At 43.2% G+C, this 15,964-nt stretch overlaps 1 protein-coding gene across 6 annotated transcripts in view; it reads left to right on the forward strand.

Moving 5' to 3' along the window:
- Positions 1 to 15,964, forward strand: part of JAKMIP2 (janus kinase and microtubule interacting protein 2) — an 84,541-nt gene that overhangs the window by 40,555 nt on the left and 28,022 nt on the right. For 3 of the 6 annotated variants that reach the window (XM_081852054.1, XM_081852053.1, XM_081852055.1), the window contains exon 2: positions 8,976 to 9,245. In XM_081852054.1, coding sequence (XP_081708180.1) covers positions 9,042 to 9,245 — 204 coding nt within the window. In that variant the 5' untranslated portion in view covers positions 8,976 to 9,041. Of the gene's footprint in view, positions 1 to 8,975; positions 9,246 to 12,657; positions 13,286 to 15,277; positions 15,298 to 15,397; positions 15,455 to 15,964 lie in introns of those variants that run through there. The other 3 variants (XM_081852057.1, XM_081852058.1, XM_081852056.1) reach the window with 3 other exon arrangements.

Below are 15,964 nucleotides of genomic sequence, written 5' to 3' on the forward strand. Positions count from 1 at the left end.
CAAAGCTGAGAGGAACTAATTCTCTAGTATTTTTTGCACAATGGGGGTGCTTCCTTGATAAACCAGAAAGAAAACTGCAAGACAGTTTCAGTTTTTACTGGAACACACCCAAAGAGGTATTTGGAAGCACTCGTTTGGGAGCTGCCCAGAGTGGCTGGGGAAACTCAGCCAGATGGGCAGGGTATAAATAAATTATTATTATTATTATTATTATTATTATTAGCATGGTTTTTTCCTACAGTGGAGGTAACAACAATGGCAATCAGGGGTCTTAGCCACTAGAAGCCTCATCCTCCATTTTATTCCTACAATTTAGCCAGTTCCTGAGTCACATGAGCACTTCTCCTCTTATCCCATGACTGCTGAGCTTATTTAGGAGTCTTTGGTAAGGTACCAGGTTGTTCCTACACTCCAAGAAGGTGAAGCTTGACACAAACCAATAAAAGCTAGGCAAATCCTGCCAGAGTCCTTTGTACTATCTTGTTCATTGTATTTCTGCAGAAGGGACTGGGAAAGGCTGAACTCCCATTTTCTGAGGGAGCTGAATGGGTGGGCCTTTCTGTCTCTTGAGTATTAGCTTCTCTCATAGGGGACAAAGGAGGGACAAATGGACTGAGCTCTGGTTTTGTTAGTGATCCAGGAAAAATAGGGTTTTCCTATCTTTGCTGGCCAAATCCTGTAGGCAGAGTTAGGAGGAGGAGTCAGCTTGTTTTCTAGCTTGGTTCAGGCTTTTATCCTTCTAAAACTGAACCAATTTGTCCATTGATGGAACAGCAATGAACGGACTTGGGAAAGGCAGCAAAATACCATATGAATTTCCACAGGGTGACTTGTAACAGAAGTTAATCTATGAACATATTATTGTTTTAAGTGACACAGCTGCCCTTCCTGTTGTATTGTGAGCTTGTCAGGGATCAGAGAGAATTGTGTGAGGAGTTCTTCATTTGGAAGCCATTTCACAGTAAATTGCAGCTTCTGTGTTCCAAATTGTTCTCTAAAAGAGATTCATCTTTCCTTCTTATTGATAGATTACTAGCTTCCCATTGATGGCAAACTGCTTATAACAATGGGTTAAATGGTCACCATAGTTTGCCTGACAAGAGAAAGGGACACCACAAAAGATAGTTAGATAGGCTACTATTTCATGCTTCAAACATATTTTTGCAATCCAGCCAGGAGGCGTTTTCAGACAATTTTATGTGGAAAAGAGAAATCCTATCTATTTAGCTAATTGTTATTTGTTAGAGCAAAGTCAGATGCTTTTATATTTGTGTGCCTTCTGCAACAACGGCATGAGAAAGAAGCCAAACACTGGCTTGTCCTAACCAAAGCTATTTACCTTCATATATAGGATCTCTGAAGAAATCAGGCCTTGAAATTTTTATTCTTGTTTCTATTGCCTAAGGTATATGATGGTGTGCCGCCACCTCTAGCACTGCTTCAGAGAGAGAAATGAAAGTCAAACTAGTGAGAAATCAAATTCTGCCTCCCTCAGCACAACCACTGAATGACAAAATGTTTTTAAAAGAAAGTCATGATTTTCAATAAATCACTTAGCCTTGGAGACATGAGCTTTGTTGCACAAATCTGAAGCATGCCCCAGTAATCACATCTGAAAATTGAGCATGAGCTCTACCTTTCCTCCCACCAATACATACCCAATAGTATACAAATGTTTCAAGGCAGCTGTATTATAGATGGTCATAGATGATATTTCCCATTTCCCATATACATTTAATACTTCTGCATATGAGTAGGGTGGTATAGAGCCCCTCCAGATGGCCTGCTTATTGAGCATTCATCCTGATGTGCTTGCACAAAGCTTACTTGGAGATTAGTCTATGTCGGGTCTTTACTGAGCATTTTTTCTCATTAGTTTGTGGGGACTTTATATGACAAATAGCATTTATCTTGCACCGATCCTGATATTCTTGTGTGGTTGTTCTGTATCATTCTGTTAATCATTTGCCCATCCCACACTTTTTCCTCATCACTTCCCTAACTGCAAAAAGCTGGGGTGTTTTCATTGGATTTGATGTGTGTGTTTTTCACTGGACTTATTGTCCCACTATGCGTTTGAATCCGCAGTCAACACCCCTACAAAATACTGACAGTCTGAAGGCGTCCATTGCTGAAATATGAAATAAAATGCAAAATGGAATCACCTAAAGGACCTCTTGTCTGTTCTGTGGTTGTGGTTCCAGGTTCGAACTGGAATGCGAGGTTTACGTGCAAGTTCAAAACACACCCAAAAGTTACCAACCATGGTCAGAGAACCTTGTCATTGTGAGGAGATGGAGAATGAGACTCTTTAATCTCAGGTTTGTGGGTTCTAGCCCCAAATTGGGTGAAAGATTCCGGCATTGCAGGAGGCTAGACTAGATGACCCTTGTAACCCCTTCCAACTCTACAATTCTATGATCCTCAACTGGCATGTCAAAAAAGGCTTGAAACCGGTTTCAGTACTCTGGACAGGGGAAGCTTATGTCACAACATCCCTAGTTATGTACATAAGATGACAGTTTAAAAATGAATGGTGGGTATTTCAAGTGAAAGGGGGCTTGATAGAAGTGTTTCCTTTCTCTACCTTTAGCCTGCATTTTAGAAACTCTTCAGCTGGATCAGTTCATCCAGGATTTAATGGTTATCTGGGATGTAGTCAACTGACCCGATTGAAATGGTGCCATAAGTATTGTGTGCCCCCGAGAAATAGTTTTGTAATGGGAATACGTGGAGACCTTTAACGAGAGGCATTCAGGTGTGAGAGATGATGTCAGTTGAGTGTCATGCTTTGTGGCTTTTCATCACAGAAGAGAAGTATTTGTAGCCGAGGCTGTAAATTGCATCCTACTGCATGGGTGGTCAGGGAGAAATGGATACGTGCTGTCTGAGCTGGCTTCTATGCAAAGGTCACCACACTGAGGCTCTGATGAAGTCCTCTGAGTTCAGGAGCTGATTGAATGGTGGATATTTATCAATGGCTTGTGGAAGGGTTCTAAATATGAGCCCTCTTCTGCACTTTAACACCTGGACGAAAATCTGATTTATAAAAGATTATGGTACATGGATTATGGATTTTATGACCACTGGTGATGGAGATGTTAGGGTATCAGTTATGTATGGCATTTCTTTGAAGTGTACAGCTGAGGTTGTACATGTCACCGCTTGTTTGTATAAGTTTATCAAGATTCAAATTAAAATCTTTAATACAGGAGATGTGAGAGGACAAAAAGCAGTTGAGGAAAAACTCCCACAAGCCTGCAAACTCATGAGGGTGAGATCCTGTTGATACCGTTGCCTCATGCCTTTTCAACATTTCCTCTTAATTCTGAACAGTGTTTATAAGTTGAGCTGAAAATCAAGCACATAGACGAACAAAATATTCACGGGCCTCTCCATCTTTGTTTGCTTTTCATCCAGGCTACGGAATCTGCTCTTGACAAGAGCCTACAAAGCTTTCCTTTCATCTCTTCCCTGTCTCCTAAGGTCACACAAATGTTGAAAAAGCATCAGCTTGCTATGTCACCAGTCATAGTGACCTCAGTTCATAGTGACCTCAAATATGTCTAACCTCCTTATAAACCGCTTTAAGGTTTTTTTTGATAGTCAAGCAGTGTGTAAATTTTATAAAACAAATGAATACCCTATATACTCAAGTATAAGCCGACTTTTTCAGCAATTTTTTTATGCTGAAAAAGCCCCCCATGGCTTATACTTGAGTGAGGTGGGCAGCGGCAGTGGTGGCGGAGGGACAAGCCCTCTCCAGAAAAACCAAGTAGCCCTTTCTCGCCGCTGGTCCCGCCATCACCCACCTCTCGCAAGGACAGGAACTGTGCCTCTCCCAACCATGGCTCCTATGCCTGCTCTTGTGAGCGGCAGAGGCGGCGGTTTTCAGGCTGCTCCTTCTTCCTCCGCCCCTACCGCTGGCGGCGGCGGAGGAGGAATGAGCAGCCCAAAAGCAGCCCTTTCGGGTTGCTTGTTCTTCCTCCACTGCTGCCGCTGCCGCCACCACCAGGTTTGTGGTGTGGTGAACTGGCTTATACTCAAGTCAATAAGTTTTCCCAGTTTTTTGTGCTAAAATTAGGTGCCTCAGCTTATATTCGGGTTGACTTATACTCGAGTATATACAGTAACTAATATGGGAGTGCTGCCCTCCTATCCATCTTCAATACAGGCTCTGTATTTATACTCTCTGATAAACCAAAACACATTCTGTACATGCTCAGAAGAACTCTAAGCTCACAGATTTAATAAACTGCAACTTAGGGTTAAACTATATACAATGCCATTCATGCAATTAGCAATTGCATAAATGGCTTTCTTTCTAAGTAAACTGTAGGCACAGGGAACCATTCCAGATAAGAGCTGGGGGGGGGGGCTATAATACTTTGTCCGGCTCTGTCCCCAGTCCAGAATGGCACCTACACACACACACACACACACACACACACACACAAGCACACCTGCTATTTGCATTGGAAGAGAAGCTTCCCCTGCATGCATGAGAACCAAATAGGAGCGTATAAAGAGGATAAGAAAGAATGGAGCTGGGAAGAACATTCTCCTTATTGATTCCAAACGTGATGCCTGACCTAGTCCCTAAAAGGATTCTGTCTGCCTATGTCTGCAGCAGGGAGAGTCGGGGATATTTCAAGCTAGCTGCCCCCTGTCAGTGAAGGTTGCTTACTTAATTCAGGGACATTTCCGACATGGGACTGTGCCCCTGAAACTGCAATCCTAAATGCACAGCATTCAGCACAGTGGGACTTCCTCCTGAGTAAACATGTGCAGAATTGCACTGTGTGTGCGCACCACAGCATTAACAGCCCCAAATGCCTTTACGAAGAAGGGGTTTGATGTCATTCTCGTTTCACAGAAGAGTGACAAGGCAGTGACAACAATGATCATTCAGTAAAACGCTGAACAGTAGGAGAGCACATGCCTTCTCTTAAGGGATGCCTTTGATCTGACAAGGTCAATTTTAACCAGATTCATATTTTGTGGTGTACATTTTTAAGTGCTGCTGCAGACAGACAGTCTAGCCACAGGATCTTCGGCAATGTGTGCTCACTTCATAGTTTAAACTGCTTTCCAAGATTGGATGGGAGCAGAATTTAATCTCCGATAAATCTTTATCTACGCCGAACTGTTGTGGCAAACCTATTGCTGCTCCTGCTTCTACAAGTGTTAGAAGAGAATTGCGCTGTAACAGCATTTTTTACATGGCTCCTACCAGGGACTTAATGAAGAATTCTTAAGCAATTAGAGGCAAAGGAGGGGGGATATATACCACCAGCAGTCTTGGTGCCTGCTGCATTGAGGCCTTAGCCGCATTTATATTTTGCTATACTCTTTCCAGGCACAGGTCCACACTTGAAAGCTCCTTGTCTGAGCACCTTTCTCCTCCCTCCTTGATCTTTCCTCACAAAAACCTGCTCTTTAGCGCTCAGTCGGAGCAAATGTCAGTTCAGGTTTTCAGCAGATTGACATTTGCTCTGAGTGAGTGCTAAAGAGCAGGTTTTCACAGACAAAACAAAGAAAAAAAGCAGCGGTGGTCAGACTTGGAGCTTTAAAGCATGGACCATACCTGGAGAGAGCAGAGGAAAGGTATATGTGGATAAGAGATGGCTAGAGCATGGACTGCATCGGGACATCCAATTTTGGGGTGCCATGGCCCCAAAATTGTCCGAGGTGCAATCTTGCACAAGTCATTTGACGTGCATGTGAGTGCATCCCAGAAGATGCACGTCCTAGTTTTCCACATATTGTAGGGTATGGGTTTTAGAGATTGGGGCTGTATAGGGAGCAAGTACTTATTTATGCAGAACATTGTTAAGCTTACTCCTGCTGATGACCATCCCTGTGAAATCCCCCTGAAGCCACAGAGGGGTTGCATCCTAATTATCCACTGAACATTATGGTCTTGTTACCAGTGGATTCCTGTGAACTCTTGCTTCAGAACAGTGGCTACTGTCTGTAGCAGTTATCTAGATTATTTGATATGCTTGCGTGTAACTGCACTGAAAACAACAACAACAGGCCAACCACTCCAGCCACTTTAGTGTTTGTATAAACTGTTCAGGTTCGTTATTGTTGTGTTCCATACTGTGCAGTAGAATTTTGGTGTATGTGTCTTTGGTCCTAGGCTTGATTCTTGTATATCTAATTCATAATCCGATTAGAATGATTAATTCTAGAGCACTGAGCAGCATGTCCCAATAGCTGCTGAGAGTGCCAAGTCAGCATTCTAAGGATTGTAAGCAAACTTGCCCGCTGCATTTATGCTAAAGCTTGTTATCTCACTAGTTCAGTGTGTCACAGCTGCCTGGATACATCTGTAAGCAAATACAAATGCCAAGCGTAACATATGTCTGTCTGCAGAGGAGAGGGAAATCAGCACTTTATATCATAAATCAAGAGTGAATAAGCAAGCCTTTTTGAAGGTATCTCCAAAACTCATTTCCTCATTATGGATCCCTTCTCCCTCTCTTTCATATTTTCCTGTGTACCGACACAACTAAGCCCTTCTGCAGCTGCTAAACATGGTCACATCACACCCTCCCTGCTATGTGGGTAGAATTGAGACATTCCATCTGTGTGGTAATGATATTTTTAACTGTCGTTCTTTACGCTTTTAGGCGCACACAGCCAAAGGTATCCTATTTCAGAAGCGAAAGCATCCATCTTTTATGGGCCAATGCTCTCTCATTGTAGATTGACCTTAAAACAGCACATCCAGCACACTGAGCAAGGCTCATGCTGCAGGACTGCAGTTGGTGATGTGTGCCATCTGCAGCATTATGAGAGAGTTCAAATTGTGGGGTAACCTGCAGCCAATGAGGAAAGGCAGCTCCAGAGCAGTTTCTTCCTTCTGCTACAATGGAGTTATGTGCTACAGCTAAAGCTGTTAGCTATAATTCCTTATTTTAAACAAGCACACCCAGAAAGAAATTATCTCTCTCCCATCCCACCTCTTTAAACTGGATGTACATTACACATACACCGCGTATGCAGTCTTACAGAAATTTCAGACTTGGCTTGCATTGCGTTTTTTGTGATAAATTGCCACTGGTCTAATCACATAAAGCACAATGCTGGCAAATAACTGGACTGGCCAGTGTGAGACTTCTGTACAAGCAGCTGGTGTTGGTATTCATGCCTCAGATGCCATGGATGTTCTAGCTGCGGAATCAACACTGGAGTTTATTCTGAACGGATGGGCCATTGCTAATTTGCACATTTAATTAACATAATTGGAAATGTTGGTGGTTGACAGTATGGGAGTTGTGACAAGTCTTATCTCTCCAGCTGAGTCTTCCAACAGTCTTTGAAACAAACAAAAAAAGCTCTGATATTGCCAAGCCCAAATGTTCAAAAATAGGACTAACGTAAGGGTCCTTTGATTTGCCTTCTGGTTTCTGAGCTTTCAGGATTCATTGCCAGTATTTTTCCAGGTTTTCCCCCACTACAACTGGCAAGTGCTACAACCCATGTAATATATATACAGTATATATAATTAAGATTCCTGTTTGAACAAGAGTCCCCAGGCCAATGGGAAATTGCTTCTTAGAGCACAGATTTCCCACCTCTCCAAACAATTTATTACAGACCTAATATTCCAACCCCCATGCTTGGTAATGTAATCTAAATCCTTCCTAGATGAATTGCAACATACGGTATGTAACAGTGAGTGGGCTGGCCCCATACACTGTGCCATTTCCAAACCAGAGCTTATTCCAGAGTAGTCTCCTTCACTACTTTGCCCTCCTCCTTCCCTTGGGGTTCTGCTTGCTGCAAGCATTAGGGTTGGGGGGGGGGGGATTAAGGGAGCACTGTGCAACAGAAACCTCGACTCCCTTAAATATGTAAAGGGCCAGAACAGATCTCCAGGTTGCAACCTGACAACTGCAATACTCCAAGACAATATTAATAACTTATGCAAGATCAGCAGATATATGGAAAAAATACAAGCAGACCATAGCAAGAAGGCAGGAAAAAGGCAGCTGATGTTTACTCCTTTCTTCTCCTGTCCCATTTCTGTATGGCTTCTCTGCAATCTAATGCATGCGCCATTGGGAAGGTTTCTTCAGCCACGTGGGTAGATGCCTGGAAATCAAGGTGACAAGCAGGAAAATGCATAGGTGCTAAAAATACTAGCAAACTATGGCTGGTTTCTAGCTGATCACTGATCTGGTTTTAATCTCTAGCCAAGCCATTAATTGGTTAAATGCATCCATGAATTAACTGAACATAAAATGAAGCTCAGCAGAAAGCGAGGAATGAAATCTCAAGGCCATTAAGTAAGTGACAAAGTGGTGGGGGAGAAGCGGTGGACACCCAGGGTGTGTTAGCAGAGTTAGCAGGTTTCTACTAGAGCACCAGGTTAGTTGAATCTGACCCAGAGTGCCCAAAAATACATTTGACCTCCCACCAACCCTAATGTCCTTGTAGTATATGCCAGTGGAAAACATAATCTGAAATCTGTGTTATGGTTATTCCTATCAGCTTCTGCAATGTGGCCACAGAAGCCCTTCTCCATGTTCTGTCAATAGGAGAATTATAGAGTCCATGTACATATAACAGGGGCTTCTCTGTGATGGTGGGCTGACTTTGGAATGGGGAAGGTATGCCTTCAGCCAATTCTCTATTATTCCCTATTGAAGTTTAAAACATTGTCATTTGCCTGGCATTTTAAATTATTTAATTTTTATTTGGTTGACTGTTTTTATTTCTCTCAGTATTGTGTTTAACTGTTCTATGCTGTTTTAATATTGCATTGTGGATTTTAAATTGTCATATATACCTCCCAAGAACTCTATGGTTCATGGGTGGCATATATGACCTGGGGCAGTTTTTTAAATCCTTAAAACAAAACAAAACAAAACAAAACATTGTCTTTATATTGAGTGTTGCTAAGCAGACTCCAGCTTTCACTGAACTTGCTAACTAATGCTGTATCATCTTATTTCTCTCAGGACTGTCCAAGGAGCTGATGGGGCTATCTTTACGAATGTCACACAGTAGGTTCTGAGACAACTTTAATGGAAAGAAAGAAAAAATGGCTGTTCCCATTTGAAAAAGGATTCTCACGCACAGACTCACAACAGCCAACAGCCATGTCAAAAAAAGGACGCAGCAAGGCTGAAAAGCCTGAGGCACTGATTATGTCCTTACAAGCTGCCAACGAAGATCTCAGGACCAAGCTAACAGACATTCAAATTGAGCTTCATCAGGAGAAGTCTAAGGTGAGTGAAAAAATGGTAGTCAGAGGCAGCAGGTGATTAAAAAGAACATGACATTGCAAGGAATTAATTAAATACGCCTTCCCGCCATCCCAGAAGAAGGAATGAATCAAGCTTGCAATGCTTATTTGTGAGGTTTGCTTCTGACTCCCCTAAATGGAAAGTAAAGACAAAACACACTTCAGTAATACATGCCAGGATAGGCTTTTACTCTATAGCAACGGAACAGCAGAGTAAAAGCAGTAACTAAGGGTGGAGCTGCAGCAACCAGCCTGTGCAGTATGTTCTACAAAGCCAGCCACAGCCATCTGTGCTGCTCTTTAGCATATATTTAAGAAGCAGGCAAACTTCCCCATATATACCATTTGGTGAGTTGGTTCTCTGTATTTACCCAAGTCCTCTTAGGATACTAGACAGATAAATGGTCGGTCTGCTTTTAGTACTGACATCGTTCAAAACTGGCTTTATGGAAAAGAACCATGGCTCAGTGGTAGAAACATGCAAAAGTTCCCAGGCTCAGTCGAACTGCCTTGAAACCCCGGGGAGCTGCTGTCAGGGAGTGTCCACAGCACTGATGTAGATAGATCAGTGCTCTGACAGCTTCATGCGTTCCTGGGTTGCAGAATGAGGTGGAAAGGGGACTGTAGAATTCCGACTGTACTATTTCAGATTGCAGAGGAGAGTTACATTATGGATGCTCTTGTGTCAAAAAACTAGCACAATGGGAAGATGGCTGGACCTTTCTTTCCCTTTTCAAAAGCATTAAAAAAAATGGCATTCTTCCACCTGTGCTGTGAAATGACGTCCAGATTCTCTATGAGTTTTACTTGCCGATCTGCTTCAGTTCCAGCGCTGTCTTGCCACTTTGAATTTGCAGTCCAGCCACACTAGCAATTTTATAAGGTTCTTGAGGAAGATTTCCTCTCCCTTTCTCTCTCTGCCCAGAGAACTGTAATCGACATCAGTGACCCAGACTCTTTGATTCTTTTGCCAATAAGCATCGCCTCAGGCAAAACAAATCTAGGCTGCCACTGGATTCCATAATTAAGCAGTACCATTTTAACTTCCATGAAGTCTTTCATCACGAAGACCTTTCTGGGCTGTCCATATATCAAGGCTACCATTAACCTCAGAGGACAATCAACTGTGTCTGTTGAAATCCAGTTTATTTCATTGTAGAATGAATGGGATGAAAGAAAGACTCGGTGCTGCATTAATATCAGACAAGATAGTGTACTCCAGAGTATTTCTCCTTTGGCCCTCCAGTGAGAGTCAGTCATTAATTTTCAGCCCATTTTAGCAACAAAATAATAATTTTGAATGAGAGGAGAGCTGTAAACCTACGCCCAAAAAAATATGTGCAGAAGCGCCAATCATGTCAGTGGGACTTACCTATGTGTAAGTGAGTGGAAATTGAGCTTTTGTTTCTAATTCATCATGTGCTGCACTCTATTTTTACAATCTTGAAAGACAGCTTGTGTTGGGTCCCCTCCCCCCTTTCCTTGGCACAGATCCTGCAGCACTCAGGGAAAAATTAGCTGCTCAGTTCACTTAAGAACCGTAGGCTAGTTGCCAGAGGCCTGGAAGATGTAGCGTGAGGAGGAGGTTGTCCTGACAATTGCCACTTCATTCCAACCCTACAGTCATCTGCATCTCTTGGTTGGTTGCAGCTTTTTGGAATGTGCTGTTAACAAGAGAGAGACAAAGGGACCCACGTCATATATCGAGAATGGGTGGGGCATTTTAAGAGCGGCGAGAAGATTCATGGTGTTCGTTGCAGTTTTTCTTGTAATTTTTCCTTCTTGTAATATGAGAGATATTCCTGAGTAATAATCCTATTATAAATAATCTTATTATAAACAGAGGATGGGTAAGAGGCCCCTTCCTTAAATGGTACTCTTGTGTTCTACAAAGGGGAACATAGCAAGTACCTGAAGGATCAGCAAGATTGTCCCAACAGCAGAAAAGTGTCATCTACTGTACATTGCTGGCACTTTCATCACCACAATTTTAGAAACACAGTTTGAACAGAGGTGAATTCCAGAAGTCTAGGTGGGACAGATGAAAAGAGGCGCATAAAAATAAATCCAATAAGTATTGGATAACTTTAAGGGAAACAAATTAAGCCATTATTTTTGGCACATTTTTATCTAACTCTCCAAGGAGTTCAAGATGGCATTCAAAGGAGTTTCTTCATTTTATTCTAACAACTCTGTGAGGCAAGTAAGGCTGAGATGAGGTGACTATCCCAAGATGTATTGAGGCAACAAAAGCATTCCCCCCTTCTTTATTTTATTCCTTCGTCCATGGCTATGGAATATATTTTAAACCAGATAAATGCTAAGGGGAGGAAAAGTTTCCAAAGAGCAATTTGGGTTCAGCATAGGTCACCAAAGTCTTCACATCAGAACTAAAACTGATCAGTGCTCTTCCTAAGGCAAGAGCTATTTTCATATCGCTTTTGGAGACAGCTAACTAAAACATGTCCCCAGAATCACCCTACAGCAATTATTCCAAACTGAAGTCTTCTTTCAATGTCATGGGGAAAATTCACACGGTAACCTCTATGCATATGCACTCGGAATACGGAGCAGGACCCCAGTGACTTCCCCCATGTACCTACCAGCCCTGCGTGGGTACAGGTGTGTGTGGAGACTTTCTAACCAATAAGGAACCCTGATCATCCTTACATGCATATGGTGAACATGAAAAGTTGTTCATCCTGGCATGTGCAAACTGGAAGCTGCATAGCCACTGGGGCTTGGGGTGGCATGTATGGTACTTTTCAATGGTCTAAGCATATGCCATATCCATTGAGGCTAGTGTGCAAACTGTCCTAAATAGAGCAAGCCGAACTGCAGTGGAGGGAGCATTTGAGTGAAAGTCTGCTTATGCATATGCAATTATTCCAAATTGTACATGTGTGTGTGCCATGTGCATGTGTATATGTACATGTGTGTGTGCATGTGCATGTGTATATGAACATGTGTGTGCTGAATCTATGTATGGTGGGTGCTGTTTATGTGCAACTTCTGGCCTCACCTGTTCTGGCAACACCCACTTTTGTTTGTCTCTGTCCACTGCCAGTATGTGGTTCAAGGAGGTTAGATGCAATGAGGCCCTCGGAATGAAAAACGATTCTCCACGCCTGATGAGGTGGGCTGAGTTTTAGACTTCACCCAAGGAGACCTGAGTTCAGTTCCCAACTGAGTCACAAAACTCACGATGTGGATTTGGGATAGTCACCTCATCCCAGTCTTACTTGCCTCACAGAGTTGTTGGCTGAGCACAGGTAGTCCCTTTTTTCCCCTCCACAGAAAAAGTCCACACGTGCAGTTTCTGACAAGGCTTCATCGCTGCAAGCCTATTACAATATGATATTGATTTTTCCTTGGTGTTATCACTGAGTGAGCCTCCCTGTTGGTTTTAAATATTTCTTTGCTTTCCCTTAAATTGTATTTCACTATATTTGTTGAAAAAGAAATACTCAAAGGAAAGCCTTATTTATTGAACAAAAGCCTTTCCCCAGTCATCACTGTGCACTGAACACCCCTCCCCCTGCAAGCTTTAGTATTAAACCAAAATTGTTTCACTATCCAAGTGTTTTTCCCTCGCTAAATTGCTTTTGTCACTATCAGGCTGCACTTGAAGTCTGCCCTCATGATGATGTTGAAAACAGCTTACAGTGCAGAAAAGGCATTATTGTTGTTGTTTTCTGTCAAGAACCGTGAAATATTTATAGGGGCGAGTGCTGAGATCCATACATGAGCCCTTCTTTAGGCAAAATTCCTATTGAATATTGTTTCTGATGTAATAAAGATGAAGTGCGGATTTCAGCCACCCATTCAGGTTGCGATGCACAGACTTCGAAAGCTCTGTCAGCAGATTTCAGATGGGCTCAAGGAAATAATCAGTGTTGCAGAAGGGCCAAGCTAGATGTGAGGCTTGTCACGTAGTTAACCCAGGCATGCTTGCTTATTTTAAAAAATAAATAGCTGGTGCAGGACTGGATTTAGGTTTGATGAGGCCCTAAGCTATTGAAGGTAATGGGGCCCTTTATATGTCCAGCTGTCCTTTGTAAACAACAAATTGTCGCTGTTTTTTGTGTTGAATAGATGCTATAGGACTTGCCAATGAGAAGGTTGGCGGTTCAAACCCCTGCGACGGGGTGAGCTCCCGTTGCTCAGTCCCTGCTCCTGCCAACCTAGCAGTTCGAAGCACATCAAAGTGCAAGTAGATAAATAGGTACCACTCTGGCAGGAAGGTAAACGGTGTTTCCGTGCGCTGCTCTGGTTTGCCAGAAGTGGCTTAGTCATGCTAGCCACATGACCCGGAAGCTGTACGCCAGCTCCCTCAGCCAATAAAGTGAGATGAGCACCGCAACCCCAGAGTCGGCCACAAGTGGACCTAATGGTCAGGTGTCCCTTTACCTTTACCTTTATATGGCAATTTATGGACCTAATAGGTATCTAAAGCCATTTGCACATGCAGAATGTAGGCACCCTATATATAGAAATGAGCAAACCAGTGATATTTTAGGGAGCAGGCTAGCAGGTGGGGCCCATTACTTACATCATAGTAGCCTAAAACAATGTTGCTATATGTAGGCTTTATTTTATTTGTTTTTTATCTTATATTTTGGAAATGTACATCCAGGTGTTTTTTTCCTTTAATTTTTTGGGGGGGGGGCCCTAAGCTATAGCTTGTTTAGCTTATACGTGAATCCGACACTGAGCTGGTGCATAAGGTGAGGGTGAGCCATATTGAGACCGTGAAGGAAGGCTTAAAATCTCTCATCCTCTTGCCTTCTATTTGCAATGGTAGAAAAGCGCCATTGGAGACCGGCTGTTTGGTGGCAATGTCATGCATGAGGAATGCCATCCCAGGTGAGAGTCACCTGGCCCTTACCTTGCTATTGTTTTAGAACCAGGCAAATCGTTTTTTATTTACACAGTCTTTTAAAGATTGCTAAATTTTACACTATTTTCAAGAACTTGTGAGTTCTGATTTTTACCCTCTTCTGTGTTGTTGTCTTGCTGTTTGTTTCCTGCTATTTTTATTCTTTTGTAGGATTGCTGACTGGCTATACTGTATCTATATGCAGGAATGCTGACTGGCATATATATATTTACAGCAAATTTTGTAAATGATCTCTTCAGCTTGATTTATGCATCTTTTAAATCATAGATAGAAAAAACAAAACTACCGTATTTTTCGCCGTATAGGACGCACTTTTTCCCCTCCAAAAATGAAGGGGAAATGTGTGTGCGTCCTATGGGGCGAATGCAGGCTTTCGCTGAAGCCTGGAGAGCGAGAGGCGTCGGTGCGCACCGACACCTCTTGCTCTCCAGGCTCCAGGAAGCTCCCCCCGTGTGCGCATGGCTTGCGGGCGGCAGCCGGCAGCGCGGAGCACGGGGCGCCCTTTGGAGGCCGCCCGGTGCTTCGCGCAGGTGTCCGCAGCCTGCCGCCCGGCAGGCGGGGCGCCCTGAAGCAGAGCGCCCCGCACGCTGGACAGACATCTGCAGCGTGGGGAGCCCTGCAAGAGTTCCCCGCAGGGCTCCCCACCCTGCGGATAGCAGCCTGCCGCCTGGTGGGTGGGGCGCCCTGAAGCAGAGCGCCCCGCGCGCCGGACAGACATCGGCCAGCCCCACAAGCTCAGGGGACAGCGGGGAGACGCAGCGCCGCCATCCCACTGTTCCCCGACCTGGTTTTGGGGGGGAAATAAAGGAAAAAATTAAGAGAGCTCATGTTCAAGTGTCAGAGGATAGTGCAGAGCGGGGGGATATTCTTCAGAAATAACCTGTGTAATGTAAGCCATCTTTTGTGAAGTTACAATCTTTAGATTTGCTTTCTGAAGTCAGGCCTGACACGAGCAGAATCTTCCCTTGCTTACCCTTAGATAGTATTTTGTGAAATTGAGACACAGAGGAGCAAAGGTTTAATCATCACCTTGGCTCAAATGCCATACTTTCCTTTTCAGAATAAGCTGCATATTCAGAGTAAGACTGATATTCAGGGCCGGATTTAGGTTTGATGAGGCCCTAGGCTACTGAAAGTAATGGGGCCCTTTCTATGTCCAGCTGTCTTTTGTCAACAACAAATTGTCACTGTTTTTTATGAATCTAATAGGTATCTAAAGCCATTTGCACATAACAAAATATGTATTTTGGATGAATTACAACTCCCAGATAGCTTTGCAAATTTGCTTGCAGGTAGAGCACACCATATCCTTGTTCTCTCCCTCTGTATCTTCACCCTCATAAGCTAGTTTTTTAAGCCTGAAATACGGTGTATTGGAACACATACAAGGGAAATGTGTTAGATTTCCCGAATTGCGGGGGTTTGGACTAGTTGACCCTTGGGGTCCCTTCCAACCCTAGAATTCTGATAGCAACAGCAACCATAACAAAAAGTCTTAGAAATTTATCTCTATAATTCAGAATGAATGGAAGCCGAGCATCTGAATCAGTGTGCAATTCCCCAAAGGTGGAGATCAGATTAACTCAGGTGTGAATTGCTTGGGACTCAGGGTTCGCACTTCCGTTAAGGTTTGGTTGGAAACTTGCTGCTCAGGACTTTAGCTACATTAGTAAACAAGCTTTTGGTCTCACTCTTGGAAGAAAAAGAAGCCATTTGAAATTGTGTGACAACTGCAAATTCTCTGAACATTTTTAAGACTTATATCACCATTATCAACTTTTAGACCACAAGCAAAGACAGAT

This window comes from Podarcis erhardii, assembly GCF_964252035.2.
Source record: "Podarcis erhardii genome assembly, chromosome: 2".
NCBI lineage: Eukaryota > Metazoa > Chordata > Lepidosauria > Squamata > Lacertidae > Podarcis > Podarcis erhardii.